At 37.2% G+C, this 27,595-nt stretch overlaps 1 protein-coding gene across 6 annotated transcripts in view; it reads left to right on the top strand.

The window, feature by feature from the left end:
• The window catches only part of FAM184A (family with sequence similarity 184 member A), a 75,250-nt gene that overhangs the window by 23,091 nt on the left and 24,564 nt on the right, over nucleotides 1-27,595 (top strand). For all 6 annotated transcript variants that reach the window (XM_027900642.1, XM_027900641.1, XM_027900638.1 and 3 more), the window contains exons 2-9: nucleotides 4,736-5,590; nucleotides 8,749-8,884; nucleotides 11,967-12,148; nucleotides 12,794-12,991; nucleotides 16,239-16,361; nucleotides 19,745-19,906; nucleotides 21,556-21,677; nucleotides 21,868-22,018. In XM_027900642.1, the coding sequence (XP_027756443.1) occupies nucleotides 4,736-5,590; nucleotides 8,749-8,884; nucleotides 11,967-12,148; nucleotides 12,794-12,991; nucleotides 16,239-16,361; nucleotides 19,745-19,906; nucleotides 21,556-21,677; nucleotides 21,868-22,018 (1,929 nt within the window). The remainder of the gene's footprint in view (nucleotides 1-4,735; nucleotides 5,591-8,748; nucleotides 8,885-11,966; nucleotides 12,149-12,793; nucleotides 12,992-16,238; nucleotides 16,362-19,744; nucleotides 19,907-21,555; nucleotides 21,678-21,867; nucleotides 22,019-27,595) is intronic.

The following is a 27,595-nucleotide window of genomic DNA, read 5'->3' as shown; positions in this document are numbered from 1 at the left end:
TATACAGAGGTTTTGGGATTTGGAATTTTTTTTGTACACATGTCATAATTGTCTGTCTACTTTGTGGTAATGCATTTGTAAGAATGTGCTCTGTGATTGTGGTTAGCTTTTCTGAAATACCATTTTAAGTAGCTTTGAAGTATTTCCTGTATTATTAAATTTTTATGATGTACTAAGGAGAAGAAATTTGTCCAGTAAAACAAAGTTTTTCTGGGTATTAAATTGGTTGTTTTATTTACTTTGTCTTAAATCGACCCTTTGTTGGTCGTAATATATAAATTTTAAATGCTTAAATATAGCATACTTCTCATTACTTGGCATTATTTGGTCAATGGGAAGAAAAAGGGAAAAACTAATGCAATACCCATTGTAACAAAAAGACTATGATCATTCTGGACTATCGTATCTCATTTCTACGTAAAATTAATTCATGATAACACCTGGATTTCTTTTTTTTTATTTATATTTCTGGTTAATTTTGTAGACTGGACTCCTCTGTTTGCATTCTGCTGCACTTTTTACTGTTTCCCAGTATATTTTACTAGTTCCTGTGTGTAGCAATTCCCATTTATCTACAGACAGCAAAGGTCAGTCAGGCTCATTGGTCCACATCTTCCAAATCATTAGCAGGTTATGCACAAGCAATTCCTTGTTGGCACTGTGCTTGTGTGGTTCACTCAATTAGGCTGGCAGCATCAGCAAAATCCTGGGATGTCTCCAGAGGCTCTGGTGTTTCAGACTGGTGTTTCAGGCAGCAGCACTGGGAACACACTTTACCCGAATGAGGCTGAACAGTGCTCTTACCCAGAGACCCACATGTTAAGTCTAAAATGAAGGTTTAGCAGAGGCATAAAGCTGATGATTGTGTGAGATGCGTAGGGATGTTTTTTTCTCATAGGTATCAGCTCTTGTTTTCATGTGAAATTAGAGATGATGAACCACACATTTTTGGGGATATTTTCGTGGAGTCGTAAAATATCATTTTCCGTGCTGCAAAATATATTTGGCGCACCCGCTGCTAGTATTAAGGTGAATTACACATCTGTAATTTTAGAAAAGCATTCCGTCGTAACTAAATTGCTGGCAGGAGCAGATGAACGGAGCACAGCTGACTGTGCAAGAGGTGGTCACCTCTCCAAACCATAACATCTGGTTTGGAGTAAAAAATATTTCTCAGCCGAAAAGTCAAACTTTCATCTTTCAGCCACAGTGTGGAACACGTATTTTTGTTTGTATTCCTTGTAGTTCAGTGCGCTGTAGCAAATGCAGTGACTGACTTGCTTCACCTTACTACACAGACTATGACTAAACACTTCAATAATTATTGGTATAAACAAGGCTATTATTGTTATTGCTACTAACTTACTCTGTTGTAGTTCTTCAGGCCAAGGCACATAGTATTTCAGTAGATTCTTATTAATAGTTAATTATTGTTACTGTTTTCTATAAAAGGTATTAAGACCTTTAGCTAGCAGTCTCGGTATCCTTGGGGAGAGTATGGTTCTGTCTGTACCTCTGAAATGATATGCTGGCTGAAAATACAGCAAAGCACTATTATTTCTTTTTCTGTCATTTGATAGGAATTACTATGTGTATGAGGCATTTAGAGTGAAGCTGGAAAAATATGAATTACTCAAATGAGCAGTTTATGCTTCTTAGTACTATGCAGTTGTACTGAAAAAGCTGCTAGTATTTTTTAAAGCATTTTTAAAAGTATTTATGAGCATGCTTAGCAAGTGGCTCATCCTCTGATTTAAAGGTAAAGTGTGCAAAACTTTTTTTATCTGTCTACCTCCAGTGTTTGCAACCTTTTAACTGCTTTTCAATTTTTAGAAACTTAGTTGAGAAGGACCTATTTATTTTAGCTGCAACTTTAAATGTATTAATTTGTTCCAAGGTATTTAAATTTCTGCTTTCTTTTCATTGAAATGCTGTTGGGTTGCTTTTGCCTCAGTTATACAGACTTTCTTTCCTGTGTTCCTGTACTAATGCATCAAGCCCATCAAATTCCCAAAGACAAAATCTGATACAGCTATTCAGTTGCTTTAAAAATACTGAGATTTATAGTAATTTCATAGAACTGGAATTCAGGCTGCTATATAACATATGTTATGACACAGCGTTCAGTTGCATGCATTTTATTTTATTTTTGCATTTTCCATAAGATGCTCATGTCCTTCATTTAGGAAATGAGTGGTGCTTATTGAATTTGTCAATAATTCAGTGCTTTTTGTGGGGAGCAAGTCAGGGATGAGAATTTAAAGATACTTCTGAATCAGGAATTGCTTGTAGACTTATTTTTCACTTGGAATTTTCAGTGAGGTTCCCACTGTTTAATCATAATACCCTTGAAAATACTTTGATTTACACTTTCTGCAGATCATAGTGCTGCATAACTTGAGACTGGAACACTGCCTGAAGTGAAGAACATTATGGCACTTCTGTGCACAAAGACAGGAGTCGAGGGTTGTTTTGAGTTTGGGATTTGACCTAATGTTCTGCAAATGCTTATTATTATTATAATCTGATCCTAAGTGTGAAATTTTTTTTCAGAGTACCTTTTAAACAACATAGTCCAGCTTCTCTAACCAAAACTAAGGCCTATCGTGCAAGATAGTTTATGAACATTTACCAGAAAAACCCAAATGGAGCGTTAGGTCCAATAGCTGAGACTGTATGTTGGTGACAGGAGGGAGGAGAAAGCTTTGTGATTAGAAGTTACTGTTGGCATCACCAAAGACAGTGAGAATATAAAAAGTTGAAACCTTGGGTGAAGGACATTGCAGTGATAGTTGTGATTTTGCTAATGGAATTGCGTGTGGTTTTGTTGTCATTTTTTGCAATTAATTGGTGGAGTTTTTGAGTCTCTGAACTGTGAAGCTCCTTCACAGTAGGAGGGTTTTTTTATTTGGCTGGAGGTTTTTTTCCCCTGTTTTTTTTCTGGTTTTTTTTTTTTTCTTTCTTGCTGACTGCAGAGGTATAAGCATTATTAAGAACCATTACCAAAACTATGGAAAACCTATGTTTTTTCCTCTTTCATTAAATAACATGTACTAATGTTAAAAAAATTGAACTAGAATAAGTTAAAGTATCTTTTTTTGATATTTTTAAGTTATTTCTTTGGTATGTAAAGTTGAGTGAGGTTATTTAGTTTTTTTCATTACATCTGATACTGTTTCAGAACTTTTTTCTTTTTCTGTTTTTTATTTTTCTGTTTTAATCCAAAGCCTGTCCTTTTAACTTTCTGTGTCACAGGTAACAGAGTGGGGAGTGTTTGTTGTTTCAAGCATAAAATTTAGAATACAGTGTCTGGACTTTTGCTAAAACAAACACAAATCAGCCAAAGAAAAATACCAGCAGAAAACAGAGCACGTTACATTACATGGCCAAAATCTTGCATCTGCTTTTCCACTTACGGGAGCTCTTTTGAGCTTTGTAGCTTGTCTGAACACTGGACTGTAAATACCTTCTCTAGGTGGAACATAGAGGCTTTGTGCTTGGAGCCAGGAGAGCAATTCTGAGCCTTCTTCATATTTCCCAGCCCTGAGGGCAAGTCAGCACCATCTTCCTCTATTGCCCAGTTGAATGCCAGTGGAGGACTGGCTTAGGTTCTGTCCTCATGGGGAAAAAAAAAATCCCCCACTGCTTCTTTGTTGTCCATTTTTGTTGCTTCTTGTTCATTTTTAAGATATACCAGTCAGAAGACTTTTTCTTTTTCTCTAGATGTGTGTGGCTTTTGTTTTATTTATTAAACCATTAAGCTATTTATTATAGCTCTGTTGCCAGTAAGACATCTGGGAAGGGTGGGGATATTTGCTGGAGTTCCTGAAGCACAAAAGATTGTGTTACTAGCACCTATTGCATGAATACTTTATTCACTGACATATACACATACTTCCTAGTTAAAAACCAAGATGATGATCTACTGTGTTGTGGTGCAATTGAAACATCCCATAGGATATATTTGGTTATCTTAAACCTTCCACTGAAAGTCAGCGGCTTTACTGCTTTCACAGCCTTCTTGAACTGCTTTACTCCCTGGGCTCCCCAGATTGTTGCCTGCTCTGCCCTGCACTTTTCTGTTCAGCTGACTTACTTTGTTGGTGAATTCACGTAGCGAGTGACCTTAGACCTTAGGAGATCAGCATACATAGAATGCTTACTAGATAAGCTGTCAGAAGTGAAATTGTATCCAGGTAACCATCAAGCTTACAAAGCAAAACCACCAGTGTTTGCATTTTAGGTGCTATTTCATATTCTGAAATGAAATATTTAAGAATGGTTAGCATTTGGAAAGGAGGGATTTGAGATTTGGGTTTTGTTCCAGTTTAATTTCATCTTGTAATATATGCTGCATGTGTTATTCTCCAACAGAAGACCTCTGTTCAAATGATTTTTTAGTCTATACTTTTAATTATTTTAAATAAATTGTGAGGGTTTAAAAAATGTGTTGACTGTGCTCTTAGTAGTATTTACAGCAACAACATGCAGATTTTCATCAGGAAAACTAAAGATCTAAAGGGTATAGAAAAACTATTCTACAAGATGTGTAAGAATATCATGACTAATACAGCATTTGTGCTCTTACATCCATAGTAACATTTGGTGTTTTATTTGTATGATGAAAACAGGCCATATTGTCAAAGTAACTTTCTGAGTGCCTAGGTATTTTTTTCTGAGTGTTTAGCAGGTAATCAGAATGCCTTTTCTCTAATATATTATTTCATGTTTGCAGGTAATATATGCTTTGAACACTAAAAATGATGAACATGAAGCAGCTATTCAAGCCCTTAAAGATGCTCACGAAGAAGAAATTCAACAAATTCTTGCAGAGACCAGAGAGAAGATCTTGCAGTATAAAAGTAAAGTGGCGGAAGAAATGGATCTCAAGAGAAAGATTCAGGTTTTGGAAGAGTCCCTAGAAGATCATAAAAAGATGAAACACCAGGCCTTGACAGAATTTGAAGCGTACAAGGATAGAGTTGAAGATATGCAGCTCTGTGCAGAAGCTCAGCATGTCCAACGTGTAGTGACCATGTCAAGAGAAGTAGAAGAGATCAGAAAGAAATTTGAGGAAAGGCTGCGAAGTTTCATACAGTTGCAGGTACAGTATGAGAAGGACAAGCGTACAGCTCTCGAAGACTTAAAAGCTGCCCACAGGCTTGAGATTCAAGAACTTCTCAAGACTCATCAGAGTCAGAATGCTACCTTAAGTAAGGGGCAAGAAAAACTAGAGGAATTGCATAGGCTTGAGCTGGAAGACTTAAACAATAAAGTTGAAGAGTTAAGGCTGGAAAGAAAAAAACTCATTGAGGACTATGAAGGCAAACTCAGCAAAGCACAGTCCTTCTATGAACATGAACTTGACTCTTTGAAAAGATCGCAGCTTTTTACAGCGGAAAGTCTACATGCTTGCAAAGAAAAAGAAGTGGAGCTGAGAAAAGAATTTCAAAACCAGGAAAGTATATTACGGAAGAATCTGGGAAAGCTTAAAACTGAGTTGCAAATGGTCCAGGATGAAGCTGCCAGTCTAAGGGAAAAATGCCAAAAACTTCAGGTGGCTCTTGGTACAGCAGAAAACAATGTTCAGGTGAGACTGATGGTGTTTGTTCCCAAGGTTGTGAACTTCCTTTTCCTATTTATGTTGTCTTTACATGAGGCTGGTAGGTTGAGGTAACACATTTTCATTATGTTACTGGTTTTGGCTGGGGTAATTTTCTCTGCAGCAGCTTGTAGGGTGCCTTGTCTTTGATTTGTGTTGGAAACTGTGTTGGTAACAAGGATATTTTAGTTATCTCTGAACGTGCTTACACAGAGTCAAGGTCTTTTCTGCCTCTTAACCCACCTCACCAGCAAGGAGGCTGGGAGTGCACAAGGAGTTGGGAGGGGACACGGTCAGGACAGCTGAATCCAGCTGACCACAGGGGTGTTCCATACCCTGTGGTGCCATGCTCAGCTTATAAACGTGGGGGAAGGAAGGAGGAGGATGTTCAAAGTGATGGTATTTGCCTTTCCAAGTCACCGCTATGCGTGATGGAGCCCTGCTTTCCTGAGGATGGCCGAACACCTCTCTGTCCATGGAAAGTGGCAAATTAATTCCTTGTTTTGCTTTCTTGCATGTGGGTGGCTTTTGTTTTATTTATTAAACTATCTCTATCTCAACCCACAAGTTTTCTCACATTTACCCTTCTGATTCTCTCTCCCATCCTACTTAAGGGGTAGTGAGCAAGCAACAGTGTCATACTTAGCTGCTTACCCAGTTAAACTCCAACACAATTTTATTTAGTGTATTGGGTTGGTCCTGGCTGGATGGCAAATGCCCACCAGAGCTCTTCTATCACTCCCCTCTTCAGGGCAGGGAAGAGAGAATATAATGAAAGGCTCATGGGTCAAGATAAGAACAGGGAGAGATCACTCACCAGTTACCATCAAGGGCAAAACAGACTCAGTTTGGGGAAAAGGAAATCAAATCAGAGTAGAATAATGAGAAGTAAAACCAAATCTTAAAAAGCGCTTTCTTCCCACCTCTTCATCCTTCCTGGGCTTAACTTTATTTCCAGTTCTCTATCTCCTCCCCCTGCAGCAACGCAGAGGAATGGTGAAGGGAGGTTGTCTTCTGTTCATAACATGCTTCTCTCAACTTGCAAAGCCTTAAATGTGATGGTCATAGTAATTTTGGAAGCATCACTGGTAGAGCTAAGATGGGCCATGAGCTTTTCTCTTTTACTATCTAATTCCAGCCCATCTTTTGGACTATCCTTCCTTCTTGTGTAAAGGCTACACAATATAGTGAAGGAAGACCGCTGCCTTTTTCAGATGTTACATTCAGAAGACATTTTTCCAGTTTCCCAGGGGGCCTTCCAAAAGTTCATTTCTAACTCAGTTCAGTTCACAATGCAGAACTCTTGCCCTTCAGTTGACTGCATTGAGGAGGTAGGTTCTAGCAAGCTGCAGTGAAGAGGAAACCCACTGTATGTTGATCACTCCTGCAAGGGGAAGAGTCTAGTACAGTATTGGTAGCAGATTTTAAAGTCAGGTTCTACTCTGATCACTGTGGATGAGGTGATCAAATGCATTATCTGGTGTCTGTGTTTCATCACATGTCCTGTACAGTGTTTTTTCCGGTTTTCTTTTCTACTTTAGTTATGAAATGACTCTTTACCATTTCAGTAACTTGAATGATAAGAAATCTGTATTTCCTTTTAAAACAGAACAGGATTTCCTTTTCCTTCCTGCATGGCTGAGAACACATCATCATGCTATCCAACATATGCTATTGTGAATCACTGCATCAGACTTAAGGCATATTTAAAGTTTAGAATCATAGAACCATGGATTAGTTTGTGTTGGAAGGGACAGTAAAGATCATCTAGCTCCAGCTCCCTTGCCATGGGCAGGGACACCTTGTGCTAGACCAGCTTACTTAGAGCCCCAGGCCAGTCTTGAACCCCTCCAGGGATGGGGAGCTCACAGTCTCTCTGGGCAATCTGTTCAAATGCCTCACCACCCTCACAGGAAAGAAAGAGTTTATTCCTAATATCTAGTCTAAACCTACCCTCCTTTAGCCTAAGGCCATTCCCCCTTGTCCTGTCACTACATGCCCTTGTGAAAAGTCCTTCTCTGAGTCTCTTTTAGTGCCCTTTTAGGTACTGGAAGGCTTCTTGAAGACCTCCCTCAGAGCCTTACCTTCTCCAGGCTTAAAATTCCCAGCTGTCTTCATAGAAGTATTCCAGCCCTGTGGCCACTGAACATCTTCCTCTGGAGTTGTTCCAACAGGTCCTTGTCTTTCTTGTGTTGGGGGCCCCACACCTGCACCCGTAGTACTGCAGATGAGGTCTAACAAGAGCAGAGTTGAGTGGCAGAATCACTCTCCTTGGCCTGCTGGCCACGCTTCTTTTGGTGCAGCCCAGGATACAGCTGCCTTTCTGGGCCGTGAGTGCGCACTGCTGAGTCACATTGAGCTCTTGGTCCCCAGGTCCTTGTCCTTGGGGCTAATCTTGATTCATTTCCCGCCCAACCTGTATTTGTGCTTGGGATTGCTCTGACCCAGGTGCAGCACTCTGCACTTGGCCTTGATGAGTTTTGTGAAGTTCACACAAACCCGCCTGTCAAGCCTGTCGAGGTCCCTCTGGGTGTCATTCCTTCCCTCCAGCACACTGACCACACCACACAGCTTGGTGTCATCAGCGAACTTGCTGAGGGTGCACAAAATCCCACTATCTGTGTTGCCAAGAAAGATTCTAAAATGTACTGGTCCCAATACCGACCCCTGAGGAACATTTGATTTAAGTAAATGCCCAGCTCTCATTTATGTGTCTCCACGTGCAGCTTAAATCTGAGTCAGTACTAAAAACTGCAATAAAGGACACTGTAAACTGCTGTGAATTTATAATATATTTTTTAACGTGAAGAACTCTCACATATCAGAAACCAGGTTTCCAAAATTGGCCCCCAAACTCTGTGGACCATTTTACAGTTTATATTTTTTCATATAACTTTTTGAATATTGTATCATTTCTCTTATGCATTATTATCATGCCATATATCCACTATCTTGTTTTTCCAAAAATATTTTTTTAAGCATTACATATAACACAGAACCAACATGGCAGTAATATTACACTCTTTCAGCTTTTGTATGAATAAAACTTGTTTGCTGAAAGGCCTTTTCTGTGCCTTTTAAGCAAATGCTTATTTAAATTTACATGGCTATATATGATGATAACAGGTATTGTGTGTTTCCTCTAGGTTCTTCAAAAACAGCTAGATGACGTGAAGGAGGAGGAGATGTCATTGTTAAGCAAACACAAAGAAGTGGAAAGCGAGCTTGCAGCTGCTAGAGAGCGCTTACAGCAGCAGGCCACTGATCTTGTTCTCAAAGCCAGTATGTATGTCAGTAACTTAATCTGGAAATGAACTTCATTCTTTTATTCTAGCCTCTCCTTTCTCTGTCAACCTTGTGCGGGTTTAGAGTTCCTAAAGACTGTTTAATGCTTTCCGTAGAAATTTCTGACAAGTTTTGGGTTGGTGTTTTGTTTTTATTTTTTTTTTTTTAGCTTTTTTGGTATTGCATGCATTGTATTTAAGACTCTTTTTTGTGTACTTATTTCTCTGAATGTTCTACTTGAATGGCATGTACCTATCTTCTAGGCCTTGGAACTGCATTTATACAGAATGCTTCTGCTGTGTGTCTGTTCTCCATATAATCACTGAAACATGCTCCCTGTTCCTCCATCTTTTTTCAGTTGCCTTTTCTTTTTGCTGACACTGTCATACTTTGCTTTATACCTGCTGTCAAATACTTGCAGCTTATCGGCTAATAAATCTCTTAAGGTTTTCTCTGTAGCTGTTTTCTTTGCTCCTTTGTGCTTGTTGGCATATGGAAAGGCACAAAAAAATTGTTTGAGACCTGGCTGTACATGTGCAGGTTTTCCCTCTTAGGCCATCTCTCCCTAATGAACTGGTGAGCAGTAGGGAATTGGCCTGAGGAATTGAACTTGGTCAACTATAGGATAGGTAGGGTCTTGGGCTGAAAAAAAAGGCCCTGGCTTATGTTTGGCCTTGTTCAACGAGACCAGTTGTAGTGATACCTGATTGTTTTCCACACAAATTGGCACAAGCTCAGGAATAGTGTAGGCTACATATTTGAACAATATAGTGGCCAGCAGGGGCCCGAGACTGCAAGGTCCTATTGGATGCAAACAGCTAAAAGAAATAGGCTTACTGCCTATTCCTTGAGTATCTCAAATGGGAATCTGACCCTCCAAAAGGTGTTTTGTGAGCCACTCATAGAAAAATTGACCTGAGACTGTTGGGGGCGGGGGAAAAGTCCCTGTTCCCATACACTCTTCAGCCATTACTGTTTTATTTCTTAAGCAGAAGCGTGTGAGCGGTTCGGCGGGCCACCCAAAATATATATATTTGTTTGGAAACAAATATCCAGGATGTTTTTCTGTATTACTGATGGCATCAAGTCAACTAGACTGAGACCAGACTATCCTGATCTCCTCTGGCACTGAGGTCTTTAGCTTTACCAGAAATTCCGTTGTGTCTGTGCTGTTGCCAAGCTCAGTGGTACTGTCAGTGGTACATCTTTGTTTTACAGTGCGTCACTGTGCAACAAGAACCAGGATCCCTGTTTACAGTGCTGCCACCAAGCCATCACCATGTGATGTAATTGGCTGCCAGCCTGTTTGGAAATGGTTTCTGACACTGGCCCACTGCCATCTCCTTGATTTTCAGCTCACACTGTCAAAAATCCTGCCTCAAAGAGACTGAATTCTCATACTTAATTACATGCAGAGTGTTTACTCATCATACTGCAATTTCAGAGCACTGTATTGAGTCTATTTTGGGCAATTGATATATTCTTCTTCCATTTATCCTGAGATTCCCAACCAGAAACTGCTGCATTTCTTACTTTTTGTGTAGAGCACGAGGAATGGGAAACCTGTCTTGTGTGGCGGTATTGCTAGCACAAAGGTCTAGATCAGTGTGTGTGCTTACAATAAAATATAAATGGCATACCTCCCAACAAACTAAAAATTCTTCTCTCCTTGCTACATTCTGAAATTCTGGGTTTGAAAGTATCTTTCTTAAATGGCTGAACTTTTGAAACAAGGATTTTATTTAAAATGTTACAGAACTTAAGCATACCCATTATCTTAAGGTTTTCTCTTCAGTTTTTAGTTTTACAAACAAAAATGCCAGAATGATTCATAGAATTCTTCAGGGCTTAGTACAAGTAGAGGTGTGCATTTTTTATGAAAATACTATTAATTTTGAAGCTTTTTTAATTTTCAAATTTCGTTGTATATCCCACTGTTCTTCCCTTCACATCAGTGTCCACAGACAACAAAGGCTAAAACAGTTTTCTTTTTGACACATCTTGGTTTTAACCACAGACGCAAATGCATCAAGGCTCAGTGATTTTGTCTTGTGAGAAACAGTAGCACACAGTCTACTTTTTTAGTTGTTTCTTAGTAACTTAAATTTAAAAGCAATACTCTGTTATTAAAACTCGATCTGTCATTTTTGAGGGTTATAATAATGAGAGAGGCAACAAAAAATCTTACCTAGGAGTTGTGACTAAAAAAAAGATAAATATTCTGAGTAAACAATACCTCACATCTTTCAATTGAACAAACCTAGAAGCATCCTCTTTTCTAAAATAGTCTTCAGTCCACTCCAGAGCCTCACCCAGAATAACAGGAATTTCACTGCTACAGTCAGTTACCTAGTGGTAGTATTTTCGATAACACAGATATATACCAAGAAGAACAAGGACAAAAGTTTCTGAAGTCACAAACCTTTTTCCACTGGTTATGTGAAGGACAGGTGGTTATATTGTCTAGTTTGAAGTTGCTGGGGTTTTTTTGTTGATTGGTTTTTAAAAATATATATAAAGAAATAAAAATAAGAAGCAAGCCTCTAACCTGCAATACTTTAATGTAATGAGTTTTGTTACATCTTTTAGTCATACCCCTATACCAAAATAAACAAAGTGTAATTCTCTTAAGTTTTACAGGAGCTAAAGGTATGTATGTAGCATGCTACCTAAATTATGAGTTTGATAAACCAATAATACCCTTACATTTAGACGTCAGTGTTTTGCTTTCTGTTGTGTAGCTTCTTGTGGGGTGAAAATGTGTAGTTTTAAGTGGGGTAAGTTCTTCAGATAGACTGTCAGGGTTCACGGTGTTGCCTACTTCTGCTTTACCTTGAGAGTCAGTGTGCCACTTTGAACCAGGAAATCTGAAACTAAAGGAGCCCCAGCGCCAAGTTGTTGGACATTTTGTAAAACTAAAAAAGACAGATGTGGAGAGGAAGAGAAGTACTGCAGTGAAGACAAGGGAGATCCTATGTGCAAGCTTCCATTAGATTTGTACTGTCACTGGAGTCTGAATGTGCACTTCAATTGCATGAAACCAATGCTGTGAGGTTTTAAAGAGCTGTTTTGTTTTTAGGTCACATTGGAATGCTTCAAGCTACTCAAATGACTCAAGAAGTTACAATCAGAGATTTGGAATCAGAAAAATCTAGACTAAAGGAAAAATTGGCCCAGCTGGAAGAGGAAAGAAACTTATTACAAAGCAAAACACAGAGTCTGGATGAGCGACAAAGGCAGCAAATTCTGGCATTGGAGAAGGTTAAACAGCTTATTGGCTTTAGCTGAATAAAAACAAAAGACCTAGAATTCTCAGGGGAAAAAAAGATTATGTTTTAATTTTTGTTTGACATGACTGGACTAGGACCACTATGCTTCAAGTATGTCTCATGTAGCAACATAGAATGACTAATGTGGAGAGTAAAGTGAGATTAGAGGGAAGTCAGACTAGATGTTGTTCAGACTGCTTTGGACACCTTTAAACAACTACACTTGATTTATGACCTGGTGTGTGTATGCCTAGTATCTAAAGTGTCTCAGGAAGGACAAACGTGAAATGGCTAAAGAACAGTTTTAAAAGCCATTTGCTGTAAATGCACTGAACATGTTTGAAAGTACTGTACTGAAATTCTCTATAGGCTTGATACCTGAGTGCTGTTTTCCCAGATTAAATAGAGGGAAAAGTAGGTTTTTAGTAAGGATGTATTGCTTTGCATGGATCTGTTGAAACTACCTTTTTGGTTATTGAATTATGTAGTCAGTGCTTCATGTTTGCTCAGTTTGTTTTATATGGAAGTTAATTTTTTTTGTAGATTTATCTCATCAGTAATATTTTTGTATTTTTTTCCTACCGTTCAAATTTTTTTACTACTTAATAGATTTTTTTTTTCCCCCTGTATATTATAGAAAGTAAATGAAGCAAGGGAGACACAACGGGAGTATTATGAGAAGGAGCTGGTAAAATTGCAAGCAAGGTTGGAAGGAGAAGCTGCACAGTTAAAGGAGGCTCACTCCAAGACCTTAGAAGAGCTGGCATGGAAACACCATACTGCAATTGAGGCTGCACACAGTAATGCTAATAAGGATAAGAAGAAGCTGCAGATGGTAGGTTTGTGTTTTCTTACTAATCAAACGTATTACAAAAATCAGATGTTACAGTTTGAATCTTGTACTGCATGGTTTTCTTTTATGGCAAGTTTAATTTGGAATTACCTACAGGTCTGCTGGGCCTCTCTGAAGAAACTGCTTAGCCTTCATTAAAATAACAAATGTAATGAAAAAAAATAACACTTGTACTGTCATTTGTCTGCATATAGAAGAGAAATTCTCAGCTTATACAACTACCTTTTCAAATATAGTAGATGTTTCTGCCTGGGATTTGTGACCCATATTCAGAAGGGTTGGTATATCAATCCAGATCAGTTCTTCTGAAGATGAAAGATTATATTATTATAACATTTATTTAAAATTTTCACAGGCAGTCCCGAAAGACAAAATGGCACTATATTAGGGCTTGGCTATATGTATACTCAGAAGATGACAGCAGCTGTTCCTAGCTTACATCATAAAATTGTGCTCACTTTACAGCAACTATTCTTTATCTTTGACTGGAATCCTGAAACTGAAAGGCCTTGTTTTTGTTTCACAAAATTGGCCTTTTTTTTATCAGGATGAGAGAATCATTTGTGAATTATTATTTCCTTATCTGATTGTCTGTACCTTATATACAACTTTTACCTTCCACAGGAAATGCAAGATAAAGATTAATTGTTTAATTCAAGGCTTTGTTATGCTCTTCTGAGGTATTCACAGGAAACGCACCAAGCAACACAGTTGTAGGTAGTAATGTGCATCTCAGACTGAGGTTGAGTTTGTTTTTGTAAATTGTTTTACTAGTGTGTTGCTTCTTAGTTTTATGTTTGATAAATTCCAATTTTTTTTTATGTTAGCCAGTAATTAAAGTAGTTCTTCAAGACGTGTATCTGATCTTTCAAGTTTTCTTTCTTTGTACCTTTAAACATGCCTGTTATTAAGACAATGTCTCTTACGGGTTTCTCTGTGTATTTTTCTTTTATTTCAGTACGATGTGGGGTCCTTTTTTGTTTTCTTTTGTTTATGTAGGGAATAAAACAAAGGATATCATAAAATGTTTTTTTCTTAAATAAATAAGTTGAAGTAAGGAACACTTCTATAAATGTGAGAAATCCGAAATGACTTTAACAAAGGAAATCTAAGTTTGAAACAATACTAGGATCAAGATCTGGGTAAATCTTAATCGGATTTCACTGATCTTAAATCTTAATCAGATTTCACTGTCTCCTCTGTCAAACCTGTCTCAATAAGCTCATGTTGTGGTGTTTGAGTAATCCAAGGAAGAAAACAGTCAGGCTTAAATACAGAGAAGAATTGAATTTAGTATGAGGAAGAGGCATGGCTACTAGAAGCCTTGGGATAGAGGACATGAAGATTTATTAGGACTGGAAGCCTGAGAAATTCATCTGGTGTTTGGAAAGGTCTCATAAAAATGGAACAGAAGAAAATTCTACAGGATTGGAGTAGCACTCAAGAAATAGCTTGAATATTTTTTTCCTTCAATTCTTCCATCTATAAAATGGGCTGTAAAAGTGGCATCAGGAGGATTATGAAAATAGGAATTGCTAATAATTTTGCAGTACTGCACAGCTGTACTGACAAGTATCATCAAAGAACTAATTATTCTGTTATGAGAATAGGGTCTAAATAGCACTAGTGGAATTTAGGAGACAGCAGATTTCAGCACGAACAAGACAAATTGATCCAAGTTTCACTGAGCGAGGACCATTTGTCCCACAAGGAGACTGATCTGGGACCAATGAAGAAAACAGGCACTTGTTGAGTTGCATTGTGTAGCAGAGTGTTAATGACAATGTAACCCTCTGTTTTGTCACTCTGTCCAGCTTACACTGCGAAGGAAGAGATTGTGCAAGCAGTTTACACAGACTTTATTTATTGCCTGCCTCGTACTCTAATGCAGTGCTAGAACTAACAAGGTACTAGGCTTACTGTGCTTACACCCCTCGCAAAACACTTGAGGAGTCTCTAGTTTTGGATGAGGAAGGCTCGGCATCTATTGCTTCTTGGAGTCAGCTGGATAACACTGGGATGCTGTCGTGCAGCTCCCCAGTTTTCTCTAGAATTTTATACCTTTTTATGACTGTTTTTATCTCTTTAATACTTGAGCTCTCTCTGTCTCTCCCTTGTCTCTGCAGTCGTACCAATATCTGCAGTTATACTTTTTGTTTCAGATTGTCTCTGTTCTTTATATTTTCATAGCTGTTTCTGAGATATTACTGATTTCTCAGAAACCTGAGCCCAGGATTACATAGGGGCACTGAATCAATGCTAAGCCTTGCATTACAGCTGAGCCCCTAGGAAGGAGTTAATAAAGGAGCCTTTGTAGCTGGACAGAAAACCCTAAAGTCCTGTATGGCATGACTTTGGAGGACATTGCTTGGCAACCTTAATTTTCTTCAATAAAACATTGTAATACAATAAATTATATAGTATATTCCACTGAAATATGTAATGAAGTTCTTAATTTTAACATGTTACCTTTAAAAAATTTTATGAAAGAAATTGTTCTTCTGGAAATGTATTCTGAATATTAGTAAAGCTGAAGTGTAAATTTATAGTTTTCCTTGAAAAAGAAAAAGGTTTCTAATATACATATACAGCATAGGCTTTTGTAAGACGAATAGAATTCATTCAACAATTACTTTCAGAATTTGGCTATTACTCCACAAAGACTAGTTCTTTCCATGTAGTTAAACTTGAAAACTAATTGTTGATTTCTTTTGGTTCCATACCAGTTTTGTAGATATGGTGTAGTTATGGGTTTTTTTACTGTAACAGCCTGAAATTCTTCACAGGGCTCATTCTAGATTTTAAGATGTACTATTTTCTGTGGGGATTATGTGTAGGAAATAGATGGCTAAAGGCTGATGGACATGCATATTATCAGTGTAATTTTATAAAAAGTGAAAACTTCTGTCAACTCAAATGAAAAACTTTGAAAGTAGATAAGTTTTAACGATTTTGATAATTAATTGAGAAGTAATTGAGAAGAAGGTCCTGTTTGTCTTTATTTTGTGATTAATCAGGGATGTTAGATTATAAAATAAATGGGAAAATTAAGACGTCCATTGTAAAAGGAAATAATTATTCATGTTTTCTGACTTTAAGAAAAGGGTGATTCTTGGTTGAGATAAAGAATATTTATGCAGTAAGAATCATTTTCATTTGGGACATCTCTACTTTGCAATGACTGTATGGCAAGTATTTAATATTTCTTTCATCCTTCCTTTCTCTGAAGGAGTTGGAGCAGCAGTTTGAGAAGGAGAAACTACATTTGGAGGATGACAAGAATCAGCTCCGACAGCAGCTGGAAAACATGAAGGAAGAGCTGACAACGAAACTGTCTTCTGCCAATCAGGAGGCAAGGGTTAACTTAATTGTTTCAGCTGTGTGTCCTTTGTGCTAGACCACATTTCATCAATAGTGATCTTGTGCTGAGAGTCCAGGGCAGTGGTAGGACTATGCTGTTCAGTCTGTTTAGTGCTTTATTTCTGTTTAAAGTGGGGTATTCTTCAAAGATGAATTATTTGACTGCTGCTGAGCATTGATTTTCTTTTCCTTTGCAAAATTAACAAAGTGGGAGACGGAGTTTTGTTGATGTAAACAGCTTTTCATGTTTAACTATGCTTATATTCTTGTTAGATACACAGACCTCTACGCAAAATATATCAAGAGACAGAGATAAAATTAACATTATTTAAACCTATATTTAGTTACAGTTAACATATTAGAAATTCTGGTCAGCTACCTGACTTGAAAATGATCATAAATTTTCATCAAAAGATGATATGAAATACTCACAGTAAGACACAAATTATTTGTGATGTTTTGTTATATGTAATCAATGTTAAAGTTATCATATCTCAATACAGTTTTAATGTTTTGAGTTTGAAATCACTACCTTTTCATAATATAATATTTTTATGCTAGAGAAACATTCTACTGATATCAGAAACATCAATCCATTCTTCTTTGGAACTTTTGCCTTGTTTCAAGAAAATAATTCATCAGCTTCATTGTTCAGCAAGACCCTACATATGATTTCAGTGTGTGTGTTTAAAGGCAGACTTAAGCATGAATTTAAGTTCTATTTTGCAGCAACGTTTTTCATTACTGTTTTCCATACAGTGCAGGTTCTATAATTCTGATGGCTTGCAAATTGCACAAATGCTAAACTAGCTTAAGAACAAAACTGCTTGTTTTTAATGTAGTAAGTTGGAGAGACTGCCCTTTTGAAAGTATGGATTAACTTACTAAAGTATAGCTTTATGTGTTAATATGTATTGTGATATTAATAGTATATCCATGCGTTACTATATTAATTTACATGATAATGTATTAAATTATTGCATATTACTCTATATAATCTGAAAATATATATTAATATATACTTGCAGAGTAGTATCTACCAGATAGATAGGTATGACAGATATTATATACTAGCAGAGCAGCTGAATCTCCCATCTTTGGAGTTCAGCAGCACTGCTGATGAGTCAGTCGTGAGTACCAGTTAAACAGGAGACTGTGCTTCCTTCTGATGGTTGTGTGTGCCTTTGCCAGTGCATCCAAGCTTGGAAAAGATGCAAATTGAAGCTGGAACTGCTCCCGCTCTTTTAACATTATGCTTACCTGAGTTCGAATTGATGAAAATACGGTGTATTAGTTATTTATGATAATAAAATCAAACACAAATTTATTTTTCATTTCAAAATTAGGGAAAGTTTAGTTATTTCTTTTTAGCTGTAACTTCTCTGTTGTATGCTATTTTTTTCTTGTTCCTGGATTAGATCTGAGGAGAGCACTGTTGTCATTCTGTTGTCACTCAGCAGTGTAGGCTTTAATTTAGTTACTCTTTCTCAGCTTCTCTTGGGTTCCTGAGCAATAAACTTGCTCTTTCCTTCAAGGAAATAACTTCAAATGCTTTAAGAATGAATTTTCATTACCTAACTGCTATGAAGTACAGGCTTGAAAAATTCATCAGCACACTGAAATAAGAAAACAGAGATGTAGCTAAGGAATATAAAATTAACATAAACTAAAATAGTGAGTTAGGGCCAGCTGCTATTTAGTATTTGAGTTTATATACATTCCTATGCCAGTATAAATATAACATAGTGTGTATTGTATATTGAAAGAATGGGAGAAAGTGTACAGGCAGTAAATTTGCAGTGGTCTGTAAATCCACTCCACGTACTATGGAGGAGATATGTTTCATTTCATTATATATTTATGCTGAGCACACGAAAGAAGTGCCTCACTTGTAACCACAGCTTACCCTTAGATCTCTATTGACAACTGACAGCAGTTTCTCAATGCCTTCAGTGACCTGGAAGCAGCTTCCCTATAATGTGTCTGGCACATCATTAGCTCAGCTCTTATGTTGCTACTGTTGCTTCCTTTTTTTGGTGTATTTTAAGTTACAGAAGTCATTTAACAGTAGGAATATATTTATTGCTTTCTGTGGATGTTAGCTTAGTTCTAGCTTCCCTGCTGAGAAAGCTGCTTTTGAACCCATGCCATCCTCTTTTCTTTTTGACAAGACTATTTGGTGGCAATTATCTTGGCTAAAGGATGAGGAAGATTCAAGCCTCATTAAGCTTGCTCCTAGTACTAAGCTATTTAAGAACAGTGTAATCTTAAAAACTTGCCAGAGATTTTTGTGAAAGTTCAGGTCAAGTCAAGATAGTGGCTTTCTCACATGTATATTAGGATGAGGCTGGCTGTTTGCTCTATAGGTTTGTTTCCTTTCTCTGTAGACCAGGCAAAACCTTTTAGAAAGGTGCTTTGTTTGTGTCACTTGACAGAGCAATCTAAGGACTTGCTGTCTCCATGCAAAGGATTTCTTATGATATTGATAAGGATCATTTTAAAACAGCTTCCAGCACTGCTTTATCAACAGCAGAATATATCTTTAGCCCTGTGAGTGGCATTCCTGCATGCTCCCCTATCCTACAGGACTGCTGTTCAAGTTTCTTGCAAGTGGTTTGCTACTACCAGATATGTAGGTAGCAGTGCACTTCCAGGGTATCAGTACAGTTTTGAGGGCAATTTTTTATGTAGGAATCCTCCTTCAGGTAGTAGTGCTTTGGAGGGAATTCCTAGTTGTTTGAATGTAATGCAAAGGAGCACAGAGACATACTTAAAATTTTTTATCTCTCCTGTAGCTGGTGAACAATGTTCAATCTCTAATATTTTTATTTGAAGCAAAGAAGTATAGTATCAATATTTTACGGTTGGGGACCTGAAGCACAAACGGACAGATAAGTGTTACATGGCAGTTAAGGAAATTACCTCATTATACTCTACAGGTATTAGATTGAGCTTTAACTAGGCTAATTTATGGACAGGTAGTGATCTGAAAACAGAGAAACTTAGACCTTAAAACAATTTAATTTATGTATTATATTAGAGTTTATATATTTTGAAATAGTCCTCATTGATTTGTATAAAACTTGCCTTCTCACAGTAAAGTTAGAGGCAATTTCAGATCTTTTATATAACCTTGCAAGGTGCATCAAACATATATTGGATATAATTTTTTTTTTATTTGTAGAAATCAAGAAATATTACAGGAATTTGTTTTTAAGTACAGAAACATTAAATGATATTAAAGGAGAAGAGGCTGTGCAACTAAAACTTTGCTTAGGTCAGGATTAGAAAATACTGGAAGAAAATGAAACCAGGTTGGCTTGGCTGCCATTAGTAATAATTATGGAAATGACAACTTCCTTTGTTTTGTCACAGGTGTGTCGTCTGCAAGACCTAGTACGAAAAAGCGAGCAAGGCCTTGGGACTGCAGAAGGACATATCTCCAGTCTTCAAGAAGCTCAGGAAATACTCCAGAAAGAACTAGAATTGACTAGAGCAAGACTGCGAGAGACCACAGATTCGTTGTATAGTGTTGAGGTAACCGTACTGTTGGAGAATAAGTTGTGCAAAGCACAGTCACAGTGATTTTGGTCTTGTTTTTTGACATGGGAAGAAGTATTACAGTGTGCAAGTTACTGGAGGAGCCTCCTGTGGCTTCACTAAAAGAGAGATTTCTAAATCTAGCAGAGAAGGAAAAAAAGCCCTGAAAAGTAGATTTTGTTGTTTGGATTTGTTTTGTTTTGTTTTGTTTTTGGTTGGTTGATTGGTTTGGGGTGGGTGGTTGTTTTTCTTGCCAGAACATTTTAGTATTTTAACACGTAGTGCTGCAAGCACATCTTTCTGTGGTTACTATACATAGTAGCTGTCCAAAAATATGTTCAGAGGCTTGATAGAATTTCACAAGAGTGTAAAAACCATATGTGTTACAACGTTGCTATTCCAGGCAGTTCATGTCTTGCTGCAAAATAAGATCCAAAGCTTACTAGCACTAGAATTCACTGAAACGTTTTTAATGTTTTCCATGAGTAATGGGCACAGTCTTCATTTTAGCCTCAAATTTAGAATTTCAGTAGAGACTTGAGGATAGTTCAAAGATACATGCTATGATATCTTGAAAGATAGCAGACTGTCACCTAGAAAATGTGACCACTTTGTACCCACTTTGTACCATTGAAGCAATTAATTCGTCTAGGCACGAATGTATTGTCATTTTAATTGGCTTAGTTAGAACTAGAACACTCAGTTAGTCTGTCAATAACTCATTGACTGTAAAGTAAACATTCCCTTTTTCTTTCCTCGGTAAATAATGTACATTTTACAAGATCACGGAAATGTTTGGAGTAGCAAATATTAAAAATAAAAAATTCACTGAACCTATTTTCATATTTTCATAACAAAAGCAGCCTGAAACAGGATATGGGTATATTTTTTTAATTTCTTTCAGCTATGGTCATTAGATGTGCACCGTATTACAGTTTATAACTTCCACTATACTTTTTATAATTTCTCTAAGTGTCCTTTTGAACTATTATTGGTCTCTCCACCTATTAAAACATTCTAATAGTCATATATAGCAGGTTACTGCCACTAACACTAATACTATTCTAGTATGGTAAAATTTGAACAGAAATTGACAGGAATTTTAAAGATAGTTTTTTCTGTGTTCAGACTATGTAACCTTGTTTCTAGCAGGTTTGTCCAATCAAGAAACAGAAATAAGTTATATGAACTCTGTATCAAATACAGATATCTCAAGCTTTGAAATTCAAATACTGAATGTTTGATGCTTTAGGAAATTTTAAAAAATGAGCAAAGCATTCTTGACAAGGACCTAAGCAACCTGCTCTAGTTCTGAAGTTAGTCCTGCAGTGAACAGGACTTAATGACCTTTTGAGGTTCTTTGCAACATAAATTATTCTGTGGTCAATGTAATGATATTTGAAAAGACTGCTTGAAGAGTGACCTATTGGAAAATTGCTTTTTATAGTAATGTTTCACAAGTAAGAAATATCAGCAGATGTTTAGGCATTAATTGTGCATAATTAGGAATGATACACTGAAAAACTTGTAGTTCAAGTCCTATGAGCCAGTTGTAACTGATATTTTTTATTATAAATATATTCATTTAAGGCTTAAAATATGTTTTTGCTGCTGATCAGTCTCTATTGGAAAGTTTGTGTTTGCAGGGAGAGCTAGACCAGGAGAGACAACAGCACGAGGCAATGATTGCTGCCATGAGAGAAGAGGAAAAGTTCAAAGTTGACAGAATGGCGCGTGACTTGGAAATAAAATGGACAGAAAATCTTCGGCGAGTATTTTTTTTTCCCTCTTTAACAACAAGTCAACTACATATGATATGCAAATGTACTATCAAATGAGATGTAAAGCAAAGGTTTCTGCTATTATCTTAGATTTTCCAATTATTACCAAAATCTTCATTCTTTTTCACTTCTTGCACAGTGTCCACTGCATTGTAGTTATTTGACCTTTGTTTTTAGACAGGAATGTAATAAGCTTCGTGAAGAGCTGAGGCTGCAGCATGAAGAGGATAAGAAGGCAGCCATGACTCAGTTGTTGCAGCTGAAAGAGCGAGAAAAAAATGCAGCAAGGGATGGATGGCAAAAAAAGGTTGAAGATCTTTTAGACCAGGTAACTATGGTGTCTTTGAGAATTGAAAAGCCATTAGTTGCAGGTGGTTTATTACTAATTAAGTAGATTGAATTGGTTGTGACATCTGACTTTGAAATGAAATTTCTTAGCATAGTGCTTTTTAGCCTAATCATTATAAAATATTTTAAATAATATATGAACATTAATTATATGAACGTTCTTTACAATAGCTGTGAGTAAAACTTTTTACAGTTTTGGGGGGAGAAGTGGGAGGATGTTGACAGTCTCACATCTTCACTACAAGATTGTTTTGATTCTGTCTGCTCACCTGTTCTGCTGTTAAATACCTACTGATGCTAATTGGTTGGACTTAGAGTTATTCCTTATCTTTACAAAAATAATAATTCCCTATCTGTACAAGAACAACACTGTACAAGTCACTGAAAAGTCAAATTGTCTGGGATATTTTGGGATAATTTTGCATAAATATTGGGGTTTTTCAGTGGCAACTCATATTTATAATGTCAGTTACCTTGGATAACTCAAAGAAAGTACTTGCTTTGTTCTTTTTCCAAGCCATAAATTCCATAGAACTGGTTTTATTGACTCCAGTTTGAAGAAATAGCTGATAATGAACAAATACATTTTAAAGTAAGAGAAACAGATTTTCGAACCCATTAAATGACTGTGATTTCAGGGTGTTATTGTGGAATGGCTTTTAATTTGCTGTCTAATTTGAGAAGTCTAATAACGGAACACGCACTTGATTATACAGACTCTTATAGGAGCACGTAACAGTATCCTTTGCTGACAGGGGAATTTAAGCTTGTGAAATCTTGTGGTTTAGACTCGTAAAAGTTGGAGGTTTTCAAAGTTCTTGGTCTGTTACTTTTTACAACATGAACATAATAAGACTTGGACTCGTTTGATTTTAAGTTTCACGTTACACAAGCCTTAAGCTTCATTTACTTTTTTTACTTCTACCTATAAATAACATTTCTGTAGTTTCAACATACTTTTTAAACACTTTACAGGCTCTTTAAATAATCTCTTTCAGGGTTTAATTACGCTCATAGTGAGGTTTTTCTTTAAATTTAGGCAGAACCTCCTCTGTATCAGTTCATGATCGTTTTCTTTCATTGTCCTGTGGTACAGCACTGTAACAAGGCTGAGTGCACTTTCTCTGTAACTACCTTTTGGATACTGGAAAGCTATTAAGTCCCTCCAAACCTTCTATTCTTTAGACTGAACAGTTTCCTCAGAAGGATGTATGTTGCAGTCCCAACCATCTTGCTGGTAGCTCTCCACTGAACATAATCAAATTTATCAATATGTGTCTTGCACCAAAGATTAATGAACTGGAGGAGGAAACAGAATATGCACTCCAGGTGATGTGCAATAAGTGCCAAGTCAGAGGGACTGATCCCTTTCCCTCAAATTACTGATTGCTGTTACAGCCCAGAGTGCTGCTGGCAGTCACTGCTGCCAGGCCACGCTGTTAATTCACACTTAGCCTACCATCAACTAGGTTGTGTGAAGCACATCTGTAACCCAGTATGGGCCAATGCAGGGCTTCAGTCCATCACATATAAGGGACTTTGCATTTGTCCTTGCTGAATTTTGTGAGATTCCCATCAGCCTGTACCTGTAACCTTTATAGGTCCCTCTGGAGGGATCTATATATATCCCTGTCTTTCACTGTATTGTGTCCTGTCCCATCCACTGTGCTGTTCTCCACCTTTTACTCTTCCCAGTTTGGTGTCATCCATAAACTCCATAAGGATGCTATCTGTCTCCTCCCACAAATACTGAAGGAGGTACTGAAATGAGCAGGTCCTGGAGAAGACACCTTAGAAGCTCTACACTGAACTAGAACAGCAGTAGGGCTGTAAAACTGTATTTGTTACACCCAGCCCTGGTTTTCATTCGTGGGAATATGGATTTAAAACCCATTTGAAAGGCATGAAGCCTGTGTAAAAATTAGGAATAGTGGAGGGATCCAACTCCTTTTTCTGCATTTCAGATCTTTACACCTGAAATAGTGGCCTGGTCTATAATAGTAGTATTATACAATGATTTTTCAAAATAATACAAGACCATGGTCTCTGCTAAATCATTTGTAAATTCCTGCCTTGACAGCAAATGTAGCCTGTGTACATTCTTTATGTTGAGAAAGTGTCTAGACCTTCAGCATTCAGTTGCATAAATGCTGTTCAGAAAGACTGAATTCAGAAGTAAAATGCTCATCAATATGGGTACTTAATGTTCTATTATGTATATGTGATGGTTTTAGTCTAGGCCTTCCTGGTGACCAGTTTGTAATCAAGGAAGTAGCCAAGTACCCAGTATTCCATACAATTTTTACGTAAACCAGAGTATAAATAAGTCGAAGATTAGAGACCTCTCTCTCTCTTCTCTTCCGGCGAGGTTTGGGAACATGATACCTACACCAAGAAGCAGGTTCTAAGGATGGAGCACTTAATTTTGAAGGTTTTGTTGTTTGGCTTGGCAGCTCCAACGATCAACCAATTCCTCACCCAGGACCTCTTACAATTTGATTTAAAAACAAATCACCTATCTTGAAGTACAGGAATGGTTATGTAATCGAAGTGTTGAAAAAGCAGGTTTAAATATAGTTACTTAAACTGTAAAAAAATACAACACAGAGTGTACCCACCTTGGAATGCTGCTGACTGGTGCTGGAAAAACTGAATGAAGAGACAGCTCTAAATATTAACAATTAAAAAACCCCAAACAGTTCAAACAAAAAAAATTGTGCCCATAAAGTGTACTAAGCTGGTTTTGTTTTTTTTTTAATTATGTTACACTAATCTATAAATTTACGCCACTTGTATTTGTTGTGCATTTGATGCATAAAGCTAGGTAATAGTTTTATCAGTAATGCTAAGTGGTGCCTCACAGAATGCACATAGGATTATTGTTATTCTAACAGTATAGCTTTGTTATGAGTAAAATAATTTTCTTGAGATAAAATCCTATTCAGCTGATTGAGTGCTTAAATACATCACTTACCATACACAGTTAAATGTGGTTGGTAGTTTAGCTCAGTCAGTGTCTAGAGACCAAGTGTATAGTTCTTATCACTGATATGAGGAATTATTCTAGAAGGCAAAAAAAGGAAGCACTTTTCCTTGTTTTCCCCTGTAAATGGCAGCAAGTGCTTCTACATCAATCCATGCAAGGGTTTCATCATGAAATATGCAGTGAATTCGGATATGCTAGCTCATTTCCATTCCTCTTATCTGTATAATGGGGTTTTAACACTTTTCTTAAAAACGTTTTACTGCTGAGAAAGCTTCAGCCTTGGACAAAATAGGAGGAATTTTCTTTTTTTGAAAGCATGAGCATGTTCTCTCTTTTGCCTGTCTGTCTTATGCAATGTTCAGTTCTGGGCACTGGAATGTACAGGTTAAGACCTGTATTCCTCTTATCTGTTTCTTCTTGTGATAAATATTTCTTTCTGTAAACTCAATCAAGTGTCTTCATTGTGGATGAGCTTTTTTATATTTGAATAAATATTAATTCTCTAATCTTTTCAGTAACATGTTTGAGTAAATTAAATGTTTTTGTCAGCATTTTTTTCCATATGTAGCTTTTCCATTCTTATGAAGCTTCATACATGACCAAGCATTAGTGGGACATTCTTCTTTCTAAGCTTTGCCAGCTTTTCACAGTGGAAGATAAGTCTTCTATTAATGGAAGTATCAGAAGTAGTACAGTGAGAATTGACAAAAATATACTGCATATGCTTTGGTCGCTTTTGTTTACTTTTCCTACTGCAAAGATTCTCTCCTTTTTTGCAAAATATGTTCAAGTTTTCTCTTCAGTTTGTTTTTGTGATGGTGTGTTCCTTTTTAAACTGTCAAAGTAAATAGGAGGAAGTTTGACATATCAAAATGTAAATACTTCCTTCTGATGTAGACATTATTCAAATTCTAGTTTTGGGAAAATTTTAAACTCAGTCTTAAAATGCTGACCTTAAAATCCTGAGTATACTCTTGTTCATGAAGTAGAGTGCTGAGAAAAGTCACTGAACTCCTGTGCACATCTGTAAATGACTGTTGATCGGCCTTCAGGCAGAAAGCAGTTACTGCTCCATCTTTACTTGCCCATGTGGAGGTGCTCATTGCAGAGCTGATGTGCATCCACATCAGCAGAATCAGGAAACGCTCCTTTCTTTCCCCAGCACAAGGATTACTGGCCTGTTCCACAGCCTGGGTAATCCTTGAATGAGAAGATTTGCTCTCAAATGGGTGCTGGAAATTTCTGCAAGAAATAACATGCATATACCGTTTATCCGTTTCCTGAAGAAGGGAGATAAACTTTCAGCACAGAATCATTTTACTCAGCTTCCTGTCACTTGTCCTGAGCACTCTGTCTAGAGGCTTGTCTGTCAGAAACAGAGTGGAGGCAAATTTCAAGTAACTACCCTCTAATTTGCTTTGGCAGTTCTTGTATTCAAGAATACTTGTAAGGTTACCATGACATCTAGTGGGATGGTAAGGGATTTTGGGGAAGATTTAAAAAGCACTTAAAAATGCTGAAATACGAAAGAATGAAAAGAAAAATCATACCAAGGAGGCAGAAAAGAACAGAGGGCACCTGGAATGCAGTTCAGGGTAAAGTTTTTTGCCCTTCTTTCATCTGTAGATATCTGTTTTTCCAAAGGAGCACTCTGTCTTTGGCTTCGAAAACTTTGACAAGTTACTACAGCTCTCAAAGCTGCTGTCTTAATGGGACTGTGCTGCAACTCATGCGGCCTCACAGAGAATCGGTGGAGATTTGGGAGTTTCTGACTGGATCCAGTGTCTGTGTGCATCCTGCCACTCACCACTGATTTAGAAGAATGCTACTCCTGTATTCTAAGTGGGAAACCTATGCTTTAAGCAAGTCAGAAATTGCTGTATGTGAGCGTATGTGTGGATAATCACGTAGTCCAGAGTCACTGCAGTCTGAGGGCCAGCTATTGAGTGTGCTTCCACCAGTTTCATCATTGTCTTCTTCTCAATAGGGAATCCCCCTTGTTCTGGCCTCCCTATTCTGTAGAGAGATGTGATCCTGATGATTAGTCAGTGCATTTTTCTGTCCACATTGGTCACTGTAGTTTTGTCTGAAGCTTGAACATGGTAACAAAAATAACACTCAGCTGTTCATTATGAGCCTGTAGTTTTGATGAGCCCATTCAGCCCGCACCGCGCCTTTGTCATTATTTTACTCTTTGTTTAAAAGATTCTGAATATAACAGAGGAAATTCATTAAAGACCATTTACAATTAAGAGCTGCTCAGCAATACAGACAAACAAAAGCAGCAGAGCAAATCAGTGTTTTCAAAGTATTTTCAGTAGGACATAGTAGGAATCCTAACAAATGCGCGTTTGTTGCTCTGGTATATAATTAATGTTTTACTGGGCTTCTTTTTGATCTCTCTTTTGATTTCTTCTTGATTTTATTTTTTTCTCCCATGATGACGTGTTTAATTGAATTTAAAAATATATGTAGGCTATGTTTGAAGTTGATATCTTCATATCCGAAGAAACTTGTCTATCTGATCCTAAACTTCTAATTGAAATTTAATGTCACCAGTGTTTGTTTGGC

This window comes from Empidonax traillii, unplaced genomic scaffold (genome assembly GCF_003031625.1).
Source record: "Empidonax traillii isolate 1590-97213 ecotype Southwest subspecies unplaced genomic scaffold, ASM303162v1 scaffold744:size612752, whole genome shotgun sequence".
Lineage (NCBI taxonomy): Eukaryota > Metazoa > Chordata > Aves > Passeriformes > Tyrannidae > Empidonax > Empidonax traillii.
This window is presented reverse-complemented; position numbering and strand designations above follow the sequence as displayed.